Source organism: Pan paniscus, chromosome 11 (assembly GCF_029289425.2).
Source record: "Pan paniscus chromosome 11, NHGRI_mPanPan1-v2.0_pri, whole genome shotgun sequence".
NCBI lineage: Eukaryota > Metazoa > Chordata > Mammalia > Primates > Hominidae > Pan > Pan paniscus.
In genome coordinates, this window is record NC_073260.2 from 107,055,714 (window position 1) to 107,077,624 (window position 21,911).

General features: G+C 34.7%; 1 protein-coding gene across 2 annotated transcripts in view; it reads right to left on the bottom strand.

The window, feature by feature from the left end:
- Positions 1-594: 594 nt before the first annotated feature.
- The window catches only part of CNTLN (centlein), a 352,494-nt gene continuing 331,177 nt past the window's right edge, over positions 595-21,911 (bottom strand). For both annotated transcript variants that reach the window (XM_003822610.6, XM_008976184.5), the window contains exons 24-26: positions 20,029-20,214; positions 17,449-17,526; positions 595-1,967 (exon numbers count right to left, since the gene is read on the bottom strand). In XM_003822610.6, coding sequence (XP_003822658.3) covers positions 1,866-1,967; positions 17,449-17,526; positions 20,029-20,214 — 366 coding nt within the window. In that variant the 3' untranslated portion in view covers positions 595-1,865. The remainder of the gene's footprint in view (positions 1,968-17,448; positions 17,527-20,028; positions 20,215-21,911) is intronic.

Sequence of the window (21,911 nt, forward strand, 5' to 3'; positions counted from 1 at the left end):
AGGTTTTGAGGACTAAGGAGTGAACATCTTCAGGGGCCATTTCTCAGTCTACCATATTTTCTTTTTTTGTACACTGTCTTTGTTTAGTCTTGGTATCAAGGTCATACTAGCAGTCTCATTTTTATCTTTGTAATAAAATTCTGTCGTAATGAGGTATTACATTTTAAGTTTTGTAATTTTTTATTACTCGTGCTTTCCTGTGAGTTGGGAATATTGTGATGAATGCTTAGTATGGTAATGTTTTAATTGCATTCTTTGGGTATACAGTGTCATCACATAATAAACACAATGCTTCGCCATCCAATTCAATAACAAAATCCACACTTCATTGTGCCTTAAGTGTGTGACATTTGATGGTCATTTCTTTCTTCTTTTCCTGTTTTGACATGAAAAGTGTGTACTGGTATTTTTTTTTTTAATTGCAGTAAGGCAGTATTTGCGTCACCTAAAATTCTGTCAAGTTGTAACTGTGTCATTGTTATCTGTAGCATTCCAAGCAGGAGAGAAGCACAGTCTCTTCCATTAACTACTATTCAACTACACTCATGTAGTGTGAAAGCAGCCATAAACAGTAAAGAAATGAATGAGCACCACTGTGTTCCAATAAAACTTTATTAACAGACACCAAAATTTGAATTTTATATAATTTTCACATGCTGCAAAATATTACTCTCCTTTTGATTTTTTAAAAACCATTTAATAAGGCAAAAACCATTCTTAGCTTGTGGGGCATACAAAACAGGTGGCAGGCCAGATTCGCCCTGCAGGCTATAATCTGCCAACCCTTGCCTTAATCTCATGGGACCTACACACTAAAGAGGGAAAAGAAGAAAATAAACAAGAAAACAAATACATGAACAGATAGATAATTTTGTGCTATGAGGAAATAAAATAGTAAGCTGGTCAGAGAATGTGTCTCTGAGGGACCGGGGAAGGTGGACCTGAATGATGACAAGGAGCCAGCCATGAGGAAAGTTGAGTGCAGAGTATTCTAGAAAGAGAGAAGACCAAGGGCAAATGTGGGAGGCAGGCACCAGTTTGGTGAATTAGAGGAACCAAAAAGGGTATGGCAGGAACACGGTGAAGAGGTGAAATGAGGTGGGAATGTTCAGGAACCTAAATAAGGATGACATCATGGTTAAGAATGTAACTTTAATTAGTTGACCACAGTAGTAGTTCTGTTAAATAGAGCCTAATTTTATACATTGGGTTTGTGGTCCCCTGCAAATTTATATGACTACACAACGTATAGTATTGTCAAGTTAAGAGAGAGAAGAAGAAAATGTTTTTGTTTTTGCCAAAGAGTTGTAGAAATACACAGTATCTCCTAAATAAACCAGCACATCAATGAGAACAGATTCAATTGGACCACACAATTTATTTCAATAAATGCTCAAGTTATGATGCTTCATCTTATATTTGCTCATACTACAAATCTGTTGCTCCCTGGACCACTTATGGCCATCTATAGCAGTTTTATGTAAAAAGTCTAGTTTCTTCATGAAACGTAAAACATTAAATCCTTAGTTGATACTTTTTCTTCTTATGCTCAGGCCAATTTGTGTGTACCAAGCCTGCTCAGTTTCTTTTAATGCACTAGAAGGAAAATCATTTTTAAGTTTGCACTGATTTGTGGCAATATTTGTATTCGACCATCAAATGCTACACTATTTCCTTTTAAATGGCTATGTACTTAATTAGTTTCACTTGTTCAGCAATTAATTAGTTTCAGAGACTTCTTATTTTGCTATTGAACCTGACTATTGATAGTTGGAGCAGATACCGTGTCAGGATTGCAATGCGTGTATTCCAATCACACCACATAAAAAGTTTTCACATTTGCAATAAAGCTCTCCGTTTTAATATCATCTAATATCTTTCATAATTGTGAAATATCCTTCAACTAGTTTCTTTTTTTCATTTATTTTTTCCAGTACTGCTTCTAGTAAATATGAGGCAAAAGGAAGCTGTAAAAGAAACACAAAAAAGATTATTAAAACTCTATATTTTCTTCAGTTCAAAAACATACTAAATATTATTAAACCATTAGAAGTTAGATGTCTGCAACTTTGCAGCCATAATGGTACCCTACTGGATCTCTTTTCTACTGATCTTGCTGGTCAGTGTGGGTAATTTTGTCTTTTCTAATAAAAATGACAAAAGAGCCGAAGTAAAATGAAAAAAGATAAACGCCGTATTGAACAATTCATGGTTTACTGACCATGTTAATGATGTAATCTGCAATACAAGCAGCTAAGCCATTTATCTTCAATCAGCTGATCAATAGCAGGTTACAGTCATCTCTAGGGCACACGGGCCCACAGAAGTAGTACTGTGTGTTCATCACTCATAAAAGAATGAGAGAGAACCATCAATCCACATGTCTGCGTTAGAGCCGAACATCTAAAGAGTTGTAGAGTGAAAACTTCAGAGGAAAAAATGGCAAAAGTATACCCATTGATTAAGTTGTTATAGAAAAGTTGTTTGGCATATCAAAGTGTAATACACATGTTGCAAACTACTGAGTTTATGAAATGTAGACTACATTTTTAAATTTCATAATTTATCTAACTTTTCTGGTCAAGTTTTATTGTTCCCTCTGCTTCACTGAGTTGCCTGTAGAACTCCAACTCATCCAATACAGTTATACAGTTGGATAGGTGGTAAGTAAAAGACAATCCGAAATGCAGCCCCAATTACTTCTGAATCCTAGAAATTTCTCTTATCCTTATTCTCAGCTACATAGCCTCACATAAGAGGTCTGTCATAATTAAGAAGTTTGTTAAGTCATTTCTTGGACTTGTCCTTTAGATCAACCAGGGATAGACTACTTCTGTTTCTCTGAATATATTAATGGGAATGCTTAGCATGCCCAGCCCCCTTCCCTGCAGGGCAGTAGCATCAGGCCCATTTTTGTGCTAGGATGGACGACTGACAGCATCACTGTCGGCATCTGACCCAAGATGGCCTAACGGCCTTTGTCTGGGTCCTCAGCTACGCTCCGCTAAGGTGTCAATAATTAAACCAATCAGAATGGCTCTTTGCTAAATTTGGACTGGAGAAAAGAGAAAAGACTAGCTGTGGTAGTAGAACTAAGAGCAGGCAGGCAAAAACAAATAGACCACATTAGCCATGAAAGAGAAATAGAGACCACAGCGGATCCTGAAAACTGCCTCAGACCCAAAGAGCATTCTAGTTTAAGTCCCTTCTTATGTTTACAGTAATCTGCCTTCTCCTTAAGGTAGCCTGAGTCTGTGTCTGTTCCCTAGAAACACAGGAGCTTCACATATTTGTCTTACTTGAAACTTACCACTAAAGAAAGTATAAGATACCAAAAGAGCACATTTCTTCAGTTTTAAGATACAGATGAATAGAAGACATATACATTGACTTTAAAATAGCTTTTCTAGGAGGAAAAACCTACCACATCAAACACACTCATATTGCATATGCATCCCAATTTCAGGAATGTGAAGAAGTGGGAAAAGCATATCTTAGAAATAAGAAAAAAGAATATGATCAGTTCTCTTATGGAGGATAATGATAAAAGCAGTACGCTTTAATTTTGACAAATTGCTTTTCTTGGATGTAAAAAAGAGTTACATTGGACAAAGATGCCAGTTTTACAAATAAAAATTTAAAACTTGAGAGCATTAATTTTAGGTGTGAAAGAAATGCACAAAAAAATGACAAGACTACTGGGCAACTTTCATTTAAATGATGTCACGCAGTACTACATGCATTCCTATCTAAAAGGAAGACACAAGAAGGGAGTAATTTCCCATCCCTTACTGGTGGAAACAAGGCTGAAGTGTTTCAATTTCTAAAATTGTTCTCTAATCAAATACGTTTGGGAAACAAACCAAACTTCTACCTCTTAAGAGTCTTTAAAAGGCTAACAGGCACTGGTCTCTCCGAGAGGGCAATATAATATCCTATTTCTAAATTCACTTGTCCATCCTGTTCTCATGGTCTATTTATCAGGTGGAAATAGTGGTCCATGAAACACAGTTTGGGGAACATGCTGGTTGTATCATTTCCTGTGTAATAATGTCACAGACCTTTCACCAGTCCACAATGTGTTGGCATTAATCATATTGTTTGCAAATTTCATTTTCAAATTTAAATCTAAATCTACTCTTATTATCTTGTAATCTGAACAATTTTCAACATGGACATTACCTTTAAAAAGTCAAGCTCAAATAACTCTTCCAGAAAGCCTCCAGTGTGGAGTGGGAAGTCCATTTATGAATTTATTACCAACTCCCTTTATTCTCTTGCCCTGGCTCCCAATAAAACTCAAAGCCTCAGAGTTAAACACAACTGTATGCCAACCCTGTTTTATTAGATTATAAGCTTCCTTTAAGCTTTTTATAGAGGCTAACACATTTTGGATTTCAAAAAGGAGTCAATCCTTAAATCAAAATGCAGAGTATCTGTACTTCTACTGCCCTTGCAGGAACCTATTTGTCTATAATCGTTCAGAAGAATCATATTATTTGTCATTACATAACTTCAGACAAAATTTCATATATCTTACTAGTGTGAGATTTAAAATTTTTATTTTAATTCAATTTTTCTATTTTCCCTTTCTATGAACCAATTGACAATATTTTCCTCTAAACCCAGTGCTCACTCTACTTGCTGTTTATACCTTGTGGTTTATTGCTAACTGTAAATTTAGCTTTCAAAGAGGTCTTCCAAAAATTATTTTTTAAATACATAAGGTTCAGTCATAATTAACGTAATTTTAAAACAGAAAATATGACAAAATAGTTAATAATTGAAACAAATTTAGAGGAAGACTAAGAAAAAGTCAGAACTACAAAACAACATTTTGTAAAATCTACTTATGTTTTTAAATAAACGCAACAATTTAAAGTAACTGTCAATTTAAAAAAATTTAAGTAGCTGTCCCTTCCTGCTTTACAAATAGTTCTTGGTTTATGGAACAGATTCAATATGTATTCAAATAATGAATGCACTAACAACTTTGGTTTTAAAAATAACCTCTCTTACCAAGTTTATACTATTCATTTATTTAGCAAACATTTTTCATAGATTGTACACAAAACAATTCTGCTTAGTCTAGAATGTATTACCAAAAGATTTTGTTTATAAAAATGGCTAAGAGTGGAATTTTCAAGTTAACTGGCTATTTTGGTTAATTGAGAGTTATTACTTATAACACACTAACTCTTAAACATCATAAATTATAGTTAACCTGAAAGTCAGATGGAACATAATTTAATCTTCAGTGATTCAAGAAAGCTCTTCAAAATCTTACAGTACCACATGAACATCAATTCTCAGCATGTAGCTCTAGGTTGGTTAGAGTTAGGACTGACACTGTACTTAAAATACAACATACCTTAGAAAGCACTTTAAAAATTCACATGGTCTGCTTATTTGTTTGCCATATTTTTTTGAGTGCAAAATGTTTTAAAAACACTAAGAACAAGAGACCCAAACCTTATACTTTGAAGTCCAGATTAAATGCATATTTATTTCATACAAGGAGTGTATAGTTAATTATATTATCTTTATATGCATTCTGGAAGGGGCTATGTCTCCCTTAGAAATCTCTGAGGGAGACATACAGACAGGCATAGCTGCCCTTTTACTACTAGGATTTTAGAGTTGGATAGAAGTGGCAATCTGACTGACCACAGCAAAGATCTTGCACCCTATCAAATACATCTGAAACAACAAACCAACATTATGCTGCAGTGGGTTTCATCTCAGATGGTATTTGCCAGGGATTACAAAGTCCAGAGAGCCTGCATGATTTCTTTTTCTCTCTTGGATAAAGAAGGAGAAATGATATTCCTGGGCATATCAGCACAGAGTTAGACATGCTTGAACTCTTTAGCATAAAGAGAAAAATGGACAGGTGAAGATTTCATACTGAGTGAAATTTCTTGGCATAGAAATTTAACGGGGATATCTGACAAAGTTTGCCTCGGTCTATAGGTAGTCTTAAGGCAGATCTTCCTAGTCATTCTGGCTGTTCCTGCTGCAAAGAGTGATTTCCATTACTGGAGGGATCTCCCCTGATTTCACACAGATTTTTAGCTTCTCTGACATATCAATACCTACAGAAGTTTACCTTTAGGAACTGGTATGCAACTATCACAATCTTAAATTTATTACTCACACTTACAAATTGTGGCTTCCTTTAGAGGTGACATATAAATGATATAAATGATGACTGCAGATGCTTGAGAACTATCTTAGAAAAATAGCAGAGCTTAAATGATTGCAAAACATAAAAATAACTTATTACATCAGCATTCATGGGAATATACTCTTAATATAAAATTGAAATTCTTTTGCATTGAAAGAAAAAATGGAAATAAGGATAACTTTTAAGTATAAAGGACAAAATTAACAATTTGGCCATTTTAATTCTTGTTTTCTGTTTGAAGACTATGACCAAAAAGATACTTCTTGTAAGATAAAATATGACTTTTATCTAGAGTTATATTGAAAATGAAGAATATAAAATTTTATGAATTATATCTGCTCTTAAAATATGACTTAATGAGACCTTAGTAAGATACGATAATGTAGTTTATTATAAAATTAAAGGTGCAACATTTGGTATATGCATTTATTTACATACATATATATACATACAAGCACACACACAAATCTGAGTGGTTAGCATCCACTCTATTATCTTGTAGTTAAAGACTGAACTTGTTAAAATAATCAAGAATACTATCAGAAAGAACAATGTATTTATAATTTAAATTTGGCACTGAATTTTGAGTCACATCTCCTAAATGGTTGTTTCTATTTCTGCTGCATATCATAATAGAAAAAAAGAACTCTTGGAGTTCTGCTAAAAATGGACAGAGAAGGCTGTGCCTGCTGCTTTCAAACTCTGTTGAAGGCTATAGCTTTTTTCTCTTTAATTTTGAATTACTCTAGAAGTTGTAAGACAGAATGAAGAAAAAAGCTTCAAGGAGTGCTTCCGTAACACTTAAAGCAAATGGGTGATCTATTCTATTTATAAAGTCCTTGGGGTTGGGGAGATGCTTGGTAACTTACTTCAGGATTTAGTAAAATGAACTGCCAGCAAGTTCTTTAGGGCTATGGTAAGTTATATGAGATAGAAGAGAAATTTAAGTTAGCCATAGACCTTCCTTCAAATCCAGAAGCATCTCTAGGCTGTGATTAGGCTACTTGTCTGGTTCCTGTGTGACACTATAATTCTCGTCCCCAAAACTTGCCTAGATAGAGCTAACCCCTTGTCACTGGCTCCTCAGCAGCTGGGAGTTTCTTCCCCTCCCTCATTTTCCACTCCTATCAAGTCACTTTTCCCTAACTGATGACCAATATTCTCATAGATCAGAGACTACTGCTGTGCCTTCACCTTTAAGATAATGCTTTGGGCAATGATACCAGCACAAAAAGGAATTGAATTCCCTAAGCTCCCTTGGACATCAGTTTGGACCCCTATGAATTGTTTGGACATTGGTCTTACACAAAGCCTGACACATTACTTTACCCCACCTTCTCCAACCCCCTGCAAGACCTTTTTGAAGTCCCAGTTGTCTTCTCACAAAGCCAGCACACATAATGACAAATACATCTTAATACTGGTATTCGGACTATCCTAAAATGACTGACTTCGTTCTCAAATGCCAGGAACTGTGTAGTATATATACTTGAAGGGGATATGTCCATTCCTTGTATGCTCCTTCATGACTAGGTGAGATATACACGCTAGAGATAATGCTTTAAGAGTCTACAGTCCACTGTTAACAAGAAGTCCCTTTTAATGTAGACATTAAAGAAATAATTTGGGGGCTCAATAGGACTAGGTGTGAGTACCAATGTTTATCACATGGATACAAACTCCGAGTTCAGGAAAAGAAAGTTTAACTGATATAAAAAGTATTTAGCAGGTAGACCTTTGTTATTAACTAAATGCTTGTGTTCCACCAAAATTTGTATGTTGAAATCCTAAACCGCAATGTGATGGTATTAAGAGATAAGGGCTTTGGGAGGTAATTAGGTCATGAGGATGGAAGCATCCTGAATGGGATTCGTAACCTTATAAAAAGAGATAGGAGAGCTTACTCACTCCCTTGCTCTCTCTGCTATGTGAGAATACAATGAGAAGACCACGATCTACAAAACAGGAAGAAGGCTCCTATGGCTAATGCCTGATCTTGGACTTCTCAGACCCCAGAAATGTGAAAAATAAATGTTTCCCAGTCCATGGTATTCTGTGATAACAGCTTGATATGACTAAGAGAACACTTAATAGTACAGGTAGGAAAAATAAAGGGATGGGGAAGGATCCAAAAGGGAACTGAATTATTCAGTCTCTTGTTCATCACTGTGTCGCTCAGTGTTGATTTAAATATGTTGCTCCAGAATCTGGATGAATGTGGATAGTGAATTATACCTCCTCAATGAAAGCACTCTACAAATACAGTTATGCATCACTTAGCAATAGGGATGCATTTTGAGAAATACATTGTTAGGCAATTTTGTCGTTGTCCAAACCTAGATGATATAGCCTGTTACACACCTAGGCAATATGCTATGGCCTATTGCTCCTAGGCTAGAAACCTGTTACTGCATGTTACTGTACTACATATTGTAGGCAAATGTAATGCAATCATAAGTATTAGTATATCTAAATATAGGAAAGGCATAGTAAAAATATGGTATAGAAGACTTTATAAAATGGTACCCCTGAATAGGACACTTACCATGAATGGAGCCTGTGGGACTGGAAGTTGCTGTGGGCGAGTCAGTGAGTGAGTGGTGAGTAAATGTGAAGACCTAGGACATTAGTGTACACTACTGTAGATTTTATAAACACTGTATACTTAAGCTTCATTAAATGTATTAAAAAACCTTTTTCTTTCTTCAATAATAAATTAACCTTAGCTTACTGTAACTTTACTTTGTAAGCTTTAATTTTTGACTCATGTAAGAACACTTAGCTTAAAACATAAACATACTGTACAGCTGTATAAAAACATTTTTATATCCTTATTCTGTAAGGATATAAATAATTATGTATTTTTTTATTTTTAAACGTTTTAATTAAAGAATAAGACACAAACACTCACATTACCCTGGGCCTACATAGGGTCAGGGTCATCACTATCCCTGTCTTCCACCTCCACATCTTGTCCCACTGGAAGGTCTTCAGGGACAATAACACAAACGGAGCTGTCACCTCCTATGTTAACAATGCCTTCTTCTGGAATACCTCCTGAAGGACCTGCCTTAGGCTGTTTTACAGTTGTTTTTTTTTTTTAATAAGTATAAGAGTACACTCTAAAATAATGATAAAATGCATAGCATAGTAGACTGGGAACAGCGGCTCACATCTGTAATCCCAGCACTTTGAGAGGCTGAGGCAGGCAGATCACCTGAGCTCAGGAGGTGGAGACCAGCCTGGGCAACATGGCAAAACCCAATCTCTGCAAAAGATAAAAAAAATTAGCTGGGCATGGTGGCACGCACCTGCAGTCCCAGCTACTCAGGAGGCTGAGGCAGAACTGCTTGAGTCTGGCAGGAGGAGATTTTGGTGAGCCACGATTGTGCCATTGCACTCCAGCCTGGGAGACAGAGTGAGACTCTGTGACCAAAATTAAAAAAAAAAAAAAAAGTATGATATAGTACATACATAAACTAGTAACAGACATTTATTATCATTATTGAGTATTATGTGTGGTACATAATTGTATATGCTATACTTTTCTATGGGTGGCAGCACAGCAGGTTTGTTTATACCAGCATTACCACAAACAAGAGTAATGTGTTGTGCTACAACCTTAGGATGGTTACAGTGTCACTTGTGGATAAGAATTTTTCAGCTCCATTATATCCTTAGCAAACTAATGCAGGAACAGAAAACCAAATATTGCCTATTCTCACTTATAAGTGGGAGCTAAATGATGAGAACATATGGACACAAAGAAGGGGAACAACAGACCCTGGGGCCTATTTGACGGTAGAGGGTGGGAGGAGGGACAGGATCAGAAAAAAATAACTATTGGCTACTAGGCTTAGTACCTGGTTGATGAAATAATCTATACAACAAACCCCCACGACATGAGTTTACCTATATAACAACCTGCACATGTAGTCCTGAACCTAAAATAAAAGTTAATTAAAAAACAATTTTCAGCTTCATTATCATCTTATGGGGACACCATTGTATAGTGTGGTCTGTCATTGGCCAAAATGTCCTCATGCAGTGATGACTGTATTTACTCTATAGTAGGCAATGGGTTAGGCATCTTCTGGGGAGACTAGTAGCAAATCTAGCAAACAGATATGCTTTTAAAATAAATTAAAAATAATTAAACATAAGAAATCACTAGCATACTAAGTTTGAGTTATTTTCCATGTATTTTCCCCAGGCCTCAAACGGTTATTATCCTTTTTAAGGGTGACAAAACACTTTTACAAGGGACAATGCATTTTGGCATGCATTATTTTATCATTCCAAATCTGTCAGGTGGTATTTTTTCTATCTTATAGTTGAAGATATTGAATTAAAGAGGCTTTAGTTACTTGCCTTGAGCTAACTTCTTCTCATGCTAGCGTGAGACAGAATGCAACCCCAGGTCTTCTGACTATAAGCCATTGTAAGTTTACTGTGTGGAGAGAGTTCTGGTCAATATAAGGAGAAACTGAATGAATCTCAGGCACTCACGTGCTGAACATGGATTTCTTCAGCAGTTACTGAGTTTCCTATTATTCCACAAGGCAGAGCTCATGCTCTGGAAGAGTGGTTGGCTTAGATATTTTACAATGCAAACATTTTAAATATGGAGTTTTGATTTTATTACCCATTGTGCTTCATGTATCTTGTTCTATTTTCTGCAGCCAAGGAAAAATCTAGTTCTAAATCTAGATGAAAAATGTTCTTGCTAATATCCCTCGAAAGTTAAAAAAACAGAATGAGGTGACATAGGATGGGCTTTTCAAGGTGCAAGAATAGGAGTCATTTTAATGCTTCTCTGGGTAATCCATATTTTTAGGGCACAATTTACTGACTTTTTGTTTTCCCTCAGCACGGTATAGGAGGTAAAAGATTACTCACTGTGCTCTCAAGGAACTTGTCTATTTAGAAGGCAAAACTGTTCCATACTATATTTGACTATACTAATTTGGCTCTTATATTAATAAGAGCCTCCCAATATTTTGGAAATCATAATGCAAATGAATATTACCTGTGTCCCCACATATACTGACTATAAATCCTACTTTAGATTTTTTAAAAATTATTTTATGTTATAGAAATGATAAACATTTTATCATTTGAATCATTTTTAAGTCACTTATTCAGTGGCATTAATTACATTCACGTTGTTGTGTAACCATCACCACCTCTATCTCTAGGATTTTTTCATCTTTCCAAACTGAAATTCCACATATATTAAACAGTAACTCCCCATTCCCCTCGTTCCACCAGCCCTTGACAACCACCATTCTACTTTCTGTCTCTATGAACTTAACTAATCTCAAATAAGTGGAATCAGGGTATTTGTCCTTTTGTGTTTGACTTATTTCACTTAGCATAATGTCTTCAAGGTTCATCCATATTGTAGCATGTTTCAGTACTTCATGGCTTTTTAAGGCTGAATAATAAACTGTATGCATAAACCACATTTTGTTTATCCATTCATTCATCGGTGGGCATTTGGATCATTTCCATCATTTGGCTATTGTCAACAACGCTGTTATGAGCATTGGTGTACAAATATCTGTTTGAGTTCCTGCTTCCAATTCTTTTGGAGATATACCCCAAGGCAGAATTACTGGATAATATGGTAACTCTATCCTTAATGTGTGGAGGAACTGCCATAGCGTTTTCCACAATAACAGCACCATTTTACATTATCATTAGCAACATACAAGTGTACAATTTTCTCTGCATCCTAACACTTATTAATTTCCTACTTTAGAGTTTAAGCTTTTTAAAGACATGAATTGTCCCATTTGTTTCCCATGCTGACTAGCACTTTTACATACTATCAGCACTCGATAAAAGTTTGTTGAATAAATAGTACTGCTACCTTCAAATATATACAGCAATTGAAGTAGCTGTTAATAAAGAACTTCCAGGCAGAAATCTTTTTATATTTGGTTGAGACTTAATTTTAGAATACTGGTTACAAACTTCTTTGTTTACTTATAGCACAAGAATATATATTAGAGGAGATAAAACTACACGAAGAAAACAATAACATAAGAAAGAAAGAAAGAAAAAGGAATTACAAGAAAAAACTGATATTGTAGATTCAAATAAATTTAATTATTTTATTAAAAGGATCCTTTTAACTGTAATCACATTCTAGTGATACGAAAGTAGGCTTACTTTGTTAAATTAAAAAAAAAACAGCAAGGCTGTGAGTAGAGAATTTTAAACTCTTGCTACTTCATCTAAATGTGAGGATTAATTCTGTATGGGTTACTGAGTGTGTAGGCTTACATGGATGAGACAGAGTGAGTGTGTGAGTATGTCAGTTTCTGAATGCATTTGTTATAAGTGCAACACAGGAAATAACCACAGAGTAAATGGCTTCAGAGTTGCAAGGAGAAACTTTCAGTTAACCTTCAGGCTAGTAGTATATTCTATTTACAAAAGCCAGGGAGATTTATAAAACCCTTCCCACTGCCACACTGCAAGGCATTCTACAGAAGGTAAGCATATTTTGCAGAGAGGACACTGGGGAAAGTTAGCCGTTTTAAATTTCAGCATTTGCAAGATCTGAAGCAACTAATAGGAACAGAGATATTTAAAGGTAAAGAAAAGCCACTGATCAAAGACTGTACTTTAAATTCTCAAAAACTGAAGGCAAAAAGACAGAATTTTTTATATAGTTCCAATAGAAGAAAATGATCTATACCAAGTGGACTAAAATGGACAAAATGAAACCTAAAAAAGGATTAGCAAATAACAAAGAATAAAGCAACACACCATAAATCAAGGACACATTTTCTAGCCATTCATGTCTAAGGGGATTTATAGAAATCTTAGTAAAGACCCACACTCTGGTTATAAGTATGTATTATTTGTTTTATACATATATACATATTTTAATCTATCTACCCATAATTCTACTCAAGTTAACTACTTAGTAAATTTCATAGTTTATACATTTTAACTATTTATTGTCTTCCGTCCCTAGAAGTGTAAATTCTATAACAGTAGTGAATTTTTATCTCTTTTATTCACTGCCATATTCTCCAAACCTGAAATAATACCTGGCATGTAGAAGGTACTCATATATATATTTTTTAATGATTCCAGAGCAGAGGCTCAGCTTAATTTCCACTAATTATTTTCATTGCCTTTATAAAGTCACAAGTACAAAGGACTGTTTTGGGTATCATAAAGGCCTAAAAATGACCTTTATTATAATTTTAATTTGGGGGATCAGAATGGGCAGAACAGATAAACACTGTCTTTTAGTGGGCAAAGTTTAAAAAACTGACTCCTTGTTTGGATATGTGAACAGGTAAGACCAATTAGAATATAAAGGTAGGACATCTCCTTATGTGCCAACTGAAAAGAAACTATTGAGTTTGAAATAAAAATATTTATATCATTTACTCATATTTACAGCCACTAGACAGAATTCAAGTTCAATTGCATTTAAAGAAATCTCTGCTACTGGTGGGGGGCACAACACATGTGAAATAAGCAATTTATTAAATTTACTTTTAAATGTATTCTTTTTTCTTTCTGTAATATTTTCCATTATCAAGGAGTTAACTGTTTTAAGTGGAGATAAAATTCACATAGCAAAACTCACCATTTTAAAGTATATAAATCATTGGTTTTTAGTACATTTGCAAAATTGTGCAGCCATCACTAGTAATTCCAGAGCATTTTCATCATCCTCAGAGAAATTCTATCCGTAAGCAGTCACTCTCTATATCCTCCCAGCCTCTGGCAACCACAAACATACTGTCTATAAATTTGCCTATTTTTACATTTTGTATGAATGGAATCATAAAGTATGTAACATTTTATGCCTGGCTTTACTTCTTTTGTTTAACTAAAACTGCCTTACCTCTTTTGTTCCCTAAACCTCCAAAGATATCATTTTCTTTCTCTCCTCATGTAGTATATTAAACTCACCCATCTTTTGGTTTCCACCCAGACCCCTTTCATCTAATCTCATTACTGCTATCTATTCACCATTATAATGTAGATCACAATCTGTCTCCAGCCTTTCTAATACTATGGCCAGGCCACATCCAGACTCTCACTGCCCCTTACTTAGAACACCTTTTTGCTCCCAGTCTCCTCTCTCCAACCATCCTACAATGTTGGTCTTCAGCATCTTTGTAAAGCACAACTCGGATTACATCCCAACCCTGCTCAAAAGCTTTTATAATTTGGTCCCAGCCTACTTTTCCTATTTCTATCTTTTCTCCCACTCCCTAAACTATAGACAAAGTAATTTCGGTGGTTTCTCCCATCCTACTTTAATTATCAATTTGCTTGTTTGTCTCTGCCATAAATTACAAGTTTTAAAAAATATATCAATGTGAAAAGAGAGATTTATACAGATTAAAAATATTCAAAGAAATTAAAGGCAGCTATGCCATAGAAAGATAAAAGTAGACTTGGTAAGATTTTTTCAGTGTGGTTCTTATTACTAGAAATCTCTGGGGACAAAGACAAGGTGCAGATAAATGTCAAATATAAAAAATTACCAATAGCATCACAACTACTTGAAATAATGGCATATATCTGGGTTCTGTATCAAATATACATAAGTTAAAATTTTAGACCTTGTAGTTCTCATGCACTTGTAGCTAACAACAGCAGTAGGTATCATATTATTATTAGTTCCACATTACCACATGAAGAATAGCTTTTTATTTTGTGGTGAATATTTTATCAATATGACATTCTATCAAACAAAAGCAGGAAAAAAATTATTTTTTTTAACAGAAAGCAATTCTGTGGCCCAATCAAACAAAAGACAAAATCACAGGGCCAGATTCACCCTGATAATCTCGGGATTTGATCACATACAGCACCCAACACACAGAGAGGACATAAAAGAGAGGTTTTCCAATAATTTTATCAAAATATTTGAATAAAAAAATCAATATTGGACTAATTAGTAATTTTTAGAAAATGTCTTCAGTTATTCCACAATGTGAAGATGATGTAAGCTCATATCCAATGAGCAATAAGCCATAAACTAAACAAAATGTATGAATGAACATATTTACACTTTTGCCCATACAATCCTGTGAGTATAACTCAGACTCTAAAAAAAGGCTGGTGGGCAAAGAAAACCTTTTCTAAAATTCAGGACAAATATAATTGCTTGGATTGAGAGAGAAGAAAAGTAGGCTAAAAAAAAAAAGGTGTTTTCTATTTTATAGATTTTTCTCTTGGGTGTAATTATAAAGCGACATTCAAGTGCAACCAATGAAGTACCTATTTTTTCTCTCACAAAATTCAAAGACATCAGCAAAACCACCTATGTCAGTAATAAAAATAAAAAGTCTTTGACTTTTTAAATGTTATCATATTGTCACAGTGGAATAAAATTAGCTTGAAAAATGATCTAAAGGCACATGATGCAGTTCATTATGTACAACAGCAACAGCAGCGGTTTCCCAGTGTTCATAAAGGCTGCTCCATTAAATTTACCTCCAGTCAATAATTAGGAGTCCACAAATAAACCTGGGCAATTAAATCAATACTGCCTGGCAATTATATTCCAGAGTCCAGGCTCAGTGGCACAAAAAGGCACTATATCAAGCTGCAGTATTAAGCAGTCTGATGCCATTTTCAACAGAATTATTTTATACTCACTGGACAGAATAAGCATACATTCAGCTAATGCAGAATGTATGTATCTACCTCTCCACGTGTTAACCAAAAAAACTCAGGTCCAGTGTCAGTACAGTTTTAGTAAAATTTAACAAAGCTTTACACGTACAGATTTATTATTTTTATAGTCATAATTATGATAAAATTTCTAATTCAAATAAATACAGGCCATATTCACAAAGTGAACATTTTAAAAATTCATTAATAAGTTTATTTTTATCATTTTCAAGTTGAAAAGAAAAACCTCATTACAATCATTATTGAATTATTTGATGTGTCAGCCACTGAGCTAGGTTCTGGGAGTACCACATGATTAAGAAATGGCCTCTGTTCTCAAAAGCAAGTAGTCAGTGTAAAAGGCTTTGTCTAGCACCTGCACATCTACACTTAAACAACTTTAAGCAAATGATTTTTAATCACCTATTGTTATTAAAGTGATTCCAGACAATGTTTACAAATATATCAAACTGATACTAACATGAATTGTTTATATACTATTTACTTATTCTCGACTTTACTAAAAGCACGGAAACTGATACTTGTTAATATAAATGTAAAATAATTGCATTTAATATCAGTTTCTATTTTTAATCTTTACACAGGAACATTTACAATGACTTTCCAAAAATCACAGGAGAATTTTTGGGGTATTTTGACAAATATGTTTTGGCTTTTATTTATTCCAGTCCATTTAAAAAATAAACAATTAGGTTAAGCCAAAAGAACTATAATGAAAAAGTTTTAGAATACATTACATGCTGTCAGTGATGTCAAAACAAAAGCTGGCTATGACTAGAAAAGCAGGGCTCTCACCTGCCAATAAACTGCCCTTGATCACTTACAAGAGGGGCGCATCCCAGCAGACTATATGTGTATTAAAAAAATACTTGAAAGGGAAGAAAAAGTATCACACAGGTCACAGCAGCAGTCTCAATAGACCCCTCAGGGATTTCAACTCGTCTTGGCCTTGTCATCCTCTATGCAGCTTTCCACTCGGCCCAGAAAATGTCGATAGGAAAATGTTTGAGGGGCCTCTGGTGGAAATTTTTTCATTCTTTCTGCATTGACAGGATGCCAAATCAATATTTACTTCCCACTAACAAGCTGCTCGAGGTCTCAGTAGAAAATATTGTAGAGAATGCGGGAAGACACAGTAATAAACAGCTGTCTGGCTGTGAGGAAAACATGAATTGACTGGAAACAGGTCCATAGTAAAAGGTCACTGAAACCCATGAACTCCTCAGGTGTCCATATCAACTACTAACTTTAAAGACACATAATAAAGAATCTCTTTTCCTAAGAGGTCTGGGAGAATGGATCCTTTTCAGTCTAGCAAGCACAGAGGTTGACTCAATCATTTAATTAATGCATTTGCTAAGACCCATGTTGGCTCTATCCCAAGGCATTTGTTTCATTTGTTAAGTCCCAAAGTACAAATAGAGGGTTAACTTTCCTTTCTACCTATTGGAATACTTCTTTCCCTAACAGAAGTAAACAACGGGGAAGTGTTTACAAAAAGTTAGACATCTGGTGAAAATGTAAGGCTTGGAATTCTTATTTGGAAGCTTAACATATGAAACAGAAAAATGAAATACCTGTCCTTCAAGAAGTTTCTGAATGTACAACATCCATTCCTTGTCATTTTCAGCATCAATTTTTGTTTTTTCAATTTCCTAAAGAAAAAAAATAAAAACACTGGTGTTAACGAAATTTATATGAACTTGTTTATACTATTAGATACTGAATAAATCTGGAGTAATATCAGTAGAATTAGATTCAACAAAGAACAGTCTGTCATCTCAAAGTAGAAATATTTAAATCCATGCTCTTTAAAATTTAATTTATAGATACGTACTACGGAAGATATAGCTATATTTATATATTTCACAGTAATTCAGAAATATTTAATTTCTACCTTCACAGTGGAGCTCAAAGTAGGGGCTAATATGGGGGTGAAAGCAATTAAAGTGAAAAATAAGATGGAGTTATATAAAAGAATCATTTACAGGTGACTCTCATGAGATAATACAAAACCTAATATTCCAAAATCTGACTTGTCAGCAGATAACTAAGGAGTAATTGTTCATTACAAACAGAATAGAACATGGCATGACTCCGGTATATTTAAATGCTTGTTGATTCAAACTATCCAATAATCTACTGATAGGCCAGGGACACTCCAACTTAAAGTGCTATAGGTCACAAAGTATTTTCAACCCATCAATTATCATGACAGAATATTTCTGGAATTGAAATGTATTCACATGTACAGTTGATGATTCACTTGAAATTGTAATTTCATTTTATGAAAAAAAAAATTGACTTTCCAAGAAGGGAAGGGCGTGAGAAACTATTATTTGTTGAAATTTACTGTATGGCAGGCATCATGCTAGGTACTTCAGATAGGCTATCACAGTTTCTGATGTGAATTTACTACATTTCGATATAGTGTAAAGAACATAAATCAGGTGATCTGGGCTCTGCTTGGGCAAATCCTTGGACCTCTGGAAGATGACAGGATCAGTCTAAATAAGCTCTGGTCTATAATGAAATCTAGTAAACATATCAAAATGTACCTATCTGTCTTAGAACAGTGTGTTTATATCTCTTATTCTTGATTTAAGATTGTGTGACATGCATATTACAGTGCTGTGTACTCTTGTCTTCAGATTCCACCTGCCCAGAGGCAGAGGTGTCATTTATTCACAGACATGCACCATCTAGTCTTTGGGGCTATCAAGAGAGATCCTTTCCTAATTCACATATTCAAAGAGGACAACCTTTCTGATTTGCTCATTCAAAGAGGGGTTTTTTTGCTAATTTGTTAGCCCAGAGAGTGCATCATTTTAGAGATTACTTGGTCTCAAAAAACATGGTGACTCTGTGTTCCAGAATATGTACATGTGTTAGCATCAGTGCATGTGTGTATGTGTAAACACATACATGCACACAGGCATACTCACATGAGACACTGTGCTAAATCTGTGTGTTTTAAAATTTCTAGGCAACAGTAGAGGCCTTACCCTTAAATTTTGGTTAGGTTTCCCATCAATCGACATATTTTAATTAAATGCCTATAATAAGGCTTAGTTAACACCCTTGCCAGAATTAGTATTACTCCCATGTGTCTTACATTTGGTACTATATGTGATATTGTTCTTATACTTCAAAGTTTAGAATTTGATAGAAAGTCGCAGACGTTTTGGCATAGCTGCTGAAAACAGAAACTGGGAATTCACCCACTGGATGAAAATAATACCTGTAGGATTCCTTTTAACTATTATCTAAGGATTCTTGGTAGTTCAAAAATCTTTACATATTGTAGATTTGCTCTATTCCAGAAGATCTTTCAGAAGCTGAAGAGGGGGCCAGAGGATGATCTCATACAGACACCCAAGTCTATCATTGAACAAATATTTGTTGAGAAGCTGCTAGTGCCACCATCTTTTAGCATTCCAAAGGATAAAAATCTAATATTCATGAATTAAAGCTCAGAGCCATAGTAGGATAGGAATGAGCATCCTACACATGTTTCGCAAAAGACCGCGTGGTATGAGATTCTGCTGTTATGAGGCAGTGGCTATGTAAAAAATGCAGTCTCTCCCAGGAGGTGCTGAAATGCTATTAAAGACTATACCTGTATGCATACAAATTCACTCAGACAGAAGTATTTTACCCAATTTTACGCAATAAATATTTTTCAACAATATATTTTCAAAGCGTATACTGGTGAATAATAATTTTGAATTTAGCTATGAAAGCCAATAGATTTGGCACTTTTTAAAAAATATCACAAGGAGAAAAAAACTTCAAATCAATGGAGATCAGCTTAACTAAATCCATTTAAGCTAGCTTAATTAAGTATACTGGTTTACATGATATATAATATGATTAAATTAAAGAAAATGGAGGAGATAGGAAAGAATAAATGAACAACAAGTAATTTGAAAGGTTATAAGTACTAGCTTATTTCTATCTTATACAGTTAAATTTCTTTAAAGGCTTTTTGAGTTAGTTAATACTTGATGTGTATCTTTCATTGGCACTTTAACCATCTTACCATCATTAATACTCTCTTAAAGATGAAATTCTAAGAGGTATAAAACAAATAAAAATATGTACTTAAGTCCAGTGTATAATAAACCCTTTAATAATAAATATTTAAATGATCTTACCACTTGATCTTCTGTGTCTAATATTTCCTCTAAATCTGACCGTGAAATATTCAGGATAGAAGCTGCCAAGGTCTGGGCTTTATGGGTTGAGGTTTTACAGGCGTCCCTGTTTTTCTTCATTTTTTTAAGCTCTCTTATTTGTCGCCTTACCACATGGACATCATTTTGCAACTCTTTGGCCAAAGCCTGTAACATATTGGAAAGAAATTGAGCTTATATTAAAGTCATAATGAAGACAAAGCAGTAATAACATAAAAATATGAAGATACTAACAAATCATTTTTTTACTAGGATTACTCTGGTTTTAATTACTCTCATGCTAAGTATTCTTACCACAATAAAATTAGAAGAAAAGAAAAATTCATGAAGGAAATAGTTGACTCTAGGGAGAGAAAAAGAAGATAGAATAACATGACTGGTATAAATCCAAATATACCAATAACTATAATATAAATAATAGAGCTGAAATGTATCTTTTGAACAAAGAGGAAAGAAGACAGACTATGATAGAAAAAAAGATGCACTTAAAATATAGTTATCCAAAAGATTTAAAAGATTTAAAAAATATGGTATCCTGGGACTAGCTTGTACCACAAGAGCCAGTTTTGGGTGTCTCTTCCCAACCCAAAATTCATGTTGGTTGCTTGAAATCAATCATGGTGCATATATTTATTTCACAGAAATTGGCCAGGCATGGTGGGCTCATGCTTGTAATCCCAACACTTTTCAAGGCCAAGACAGGGTGATCACTTGAGCCTAGGAGTTCAAGGCTATAGTGAGCTGTGATTACACCACTGCATTTCAGCCTGGGTGAGAAAGCAAGACCCCATCTCTAAAAAACAAAAAAACATATCCGTACAAAAAAATCAACAAACATTACAAGTCATGCTCTTCCCCCAACATCCAAAGAACTGATTTACCAGCACACAACTAAATATACATCAGATAAATGCTAAGAAAAAGAAGATATAGCAATATTATTCCAAGACAAACTTAATGGCAAAAAAAAAACATTAGGAATGACAAGAATGGATAGTTTGTGAAGAAAATGTAGAAATTATGAAATGTTTATGTATCTGAAAACATGTTAAGCAAAATTTGATGGAAATTGATGAATCCTTAGGTGTATTTACTGTCCTGCAGTATATTTAGTATGTACTATACTCAGAAATCAATAATTCAAGTAGAGAAAACATAAGGCTACTTTCTTTTCAAAGCCATGTGGAACATTCACAGAAACTACTGACATCTTAAGCCACAAAATTTAACAAATTCAAAAACAGAAAAATTGTTTTAGCTATCTGCCTCAAATATGGTGTAATATAACTCTGATTTAACAAAATAAGTGGCCAAAATTTATCTATCCACTTAAAAATTGTAAACCCTTCTATCTGATTTAGGGTTAAGGAAGAAATAAAAAGTAAGTTCATGAACTGTTTCAAATTAAAAAGCTGTGAGAATATTAAAACCTTTGTAATTCAGCCAAAACGTGACTTTGAATTTTAGATATTAGAAAAATAATACAAAAGAAGTGTAATCAAGGAGAAGTACATAGGAATCTTAAGCTATGTGTATAATACACAAAAACAAATTTGTCAAGTCCTTTCCTAGACAGGGAGCCAAGCTGACAATCTTGCCAGAGCACAGCCTCTGGTCCTGCCCACCTTGAGACCTGGAACAGCAACCTTGCCAGCCCCAGATCCCAGCTTACATACCCACCCAGGCAGGGAGCCGCACCACAGTCCCTACCCAACTGTGGGGCACAGTCTGGACCCTGCCGACCAAGGAGCCTAGTTAGCAACCCCACCTGGCTATAGAGCTCAGCCCACAGCCCTGCCCATTTGCTAAGCACAGCCTATGGCCATGCCTGGGCAGAGAGCCAA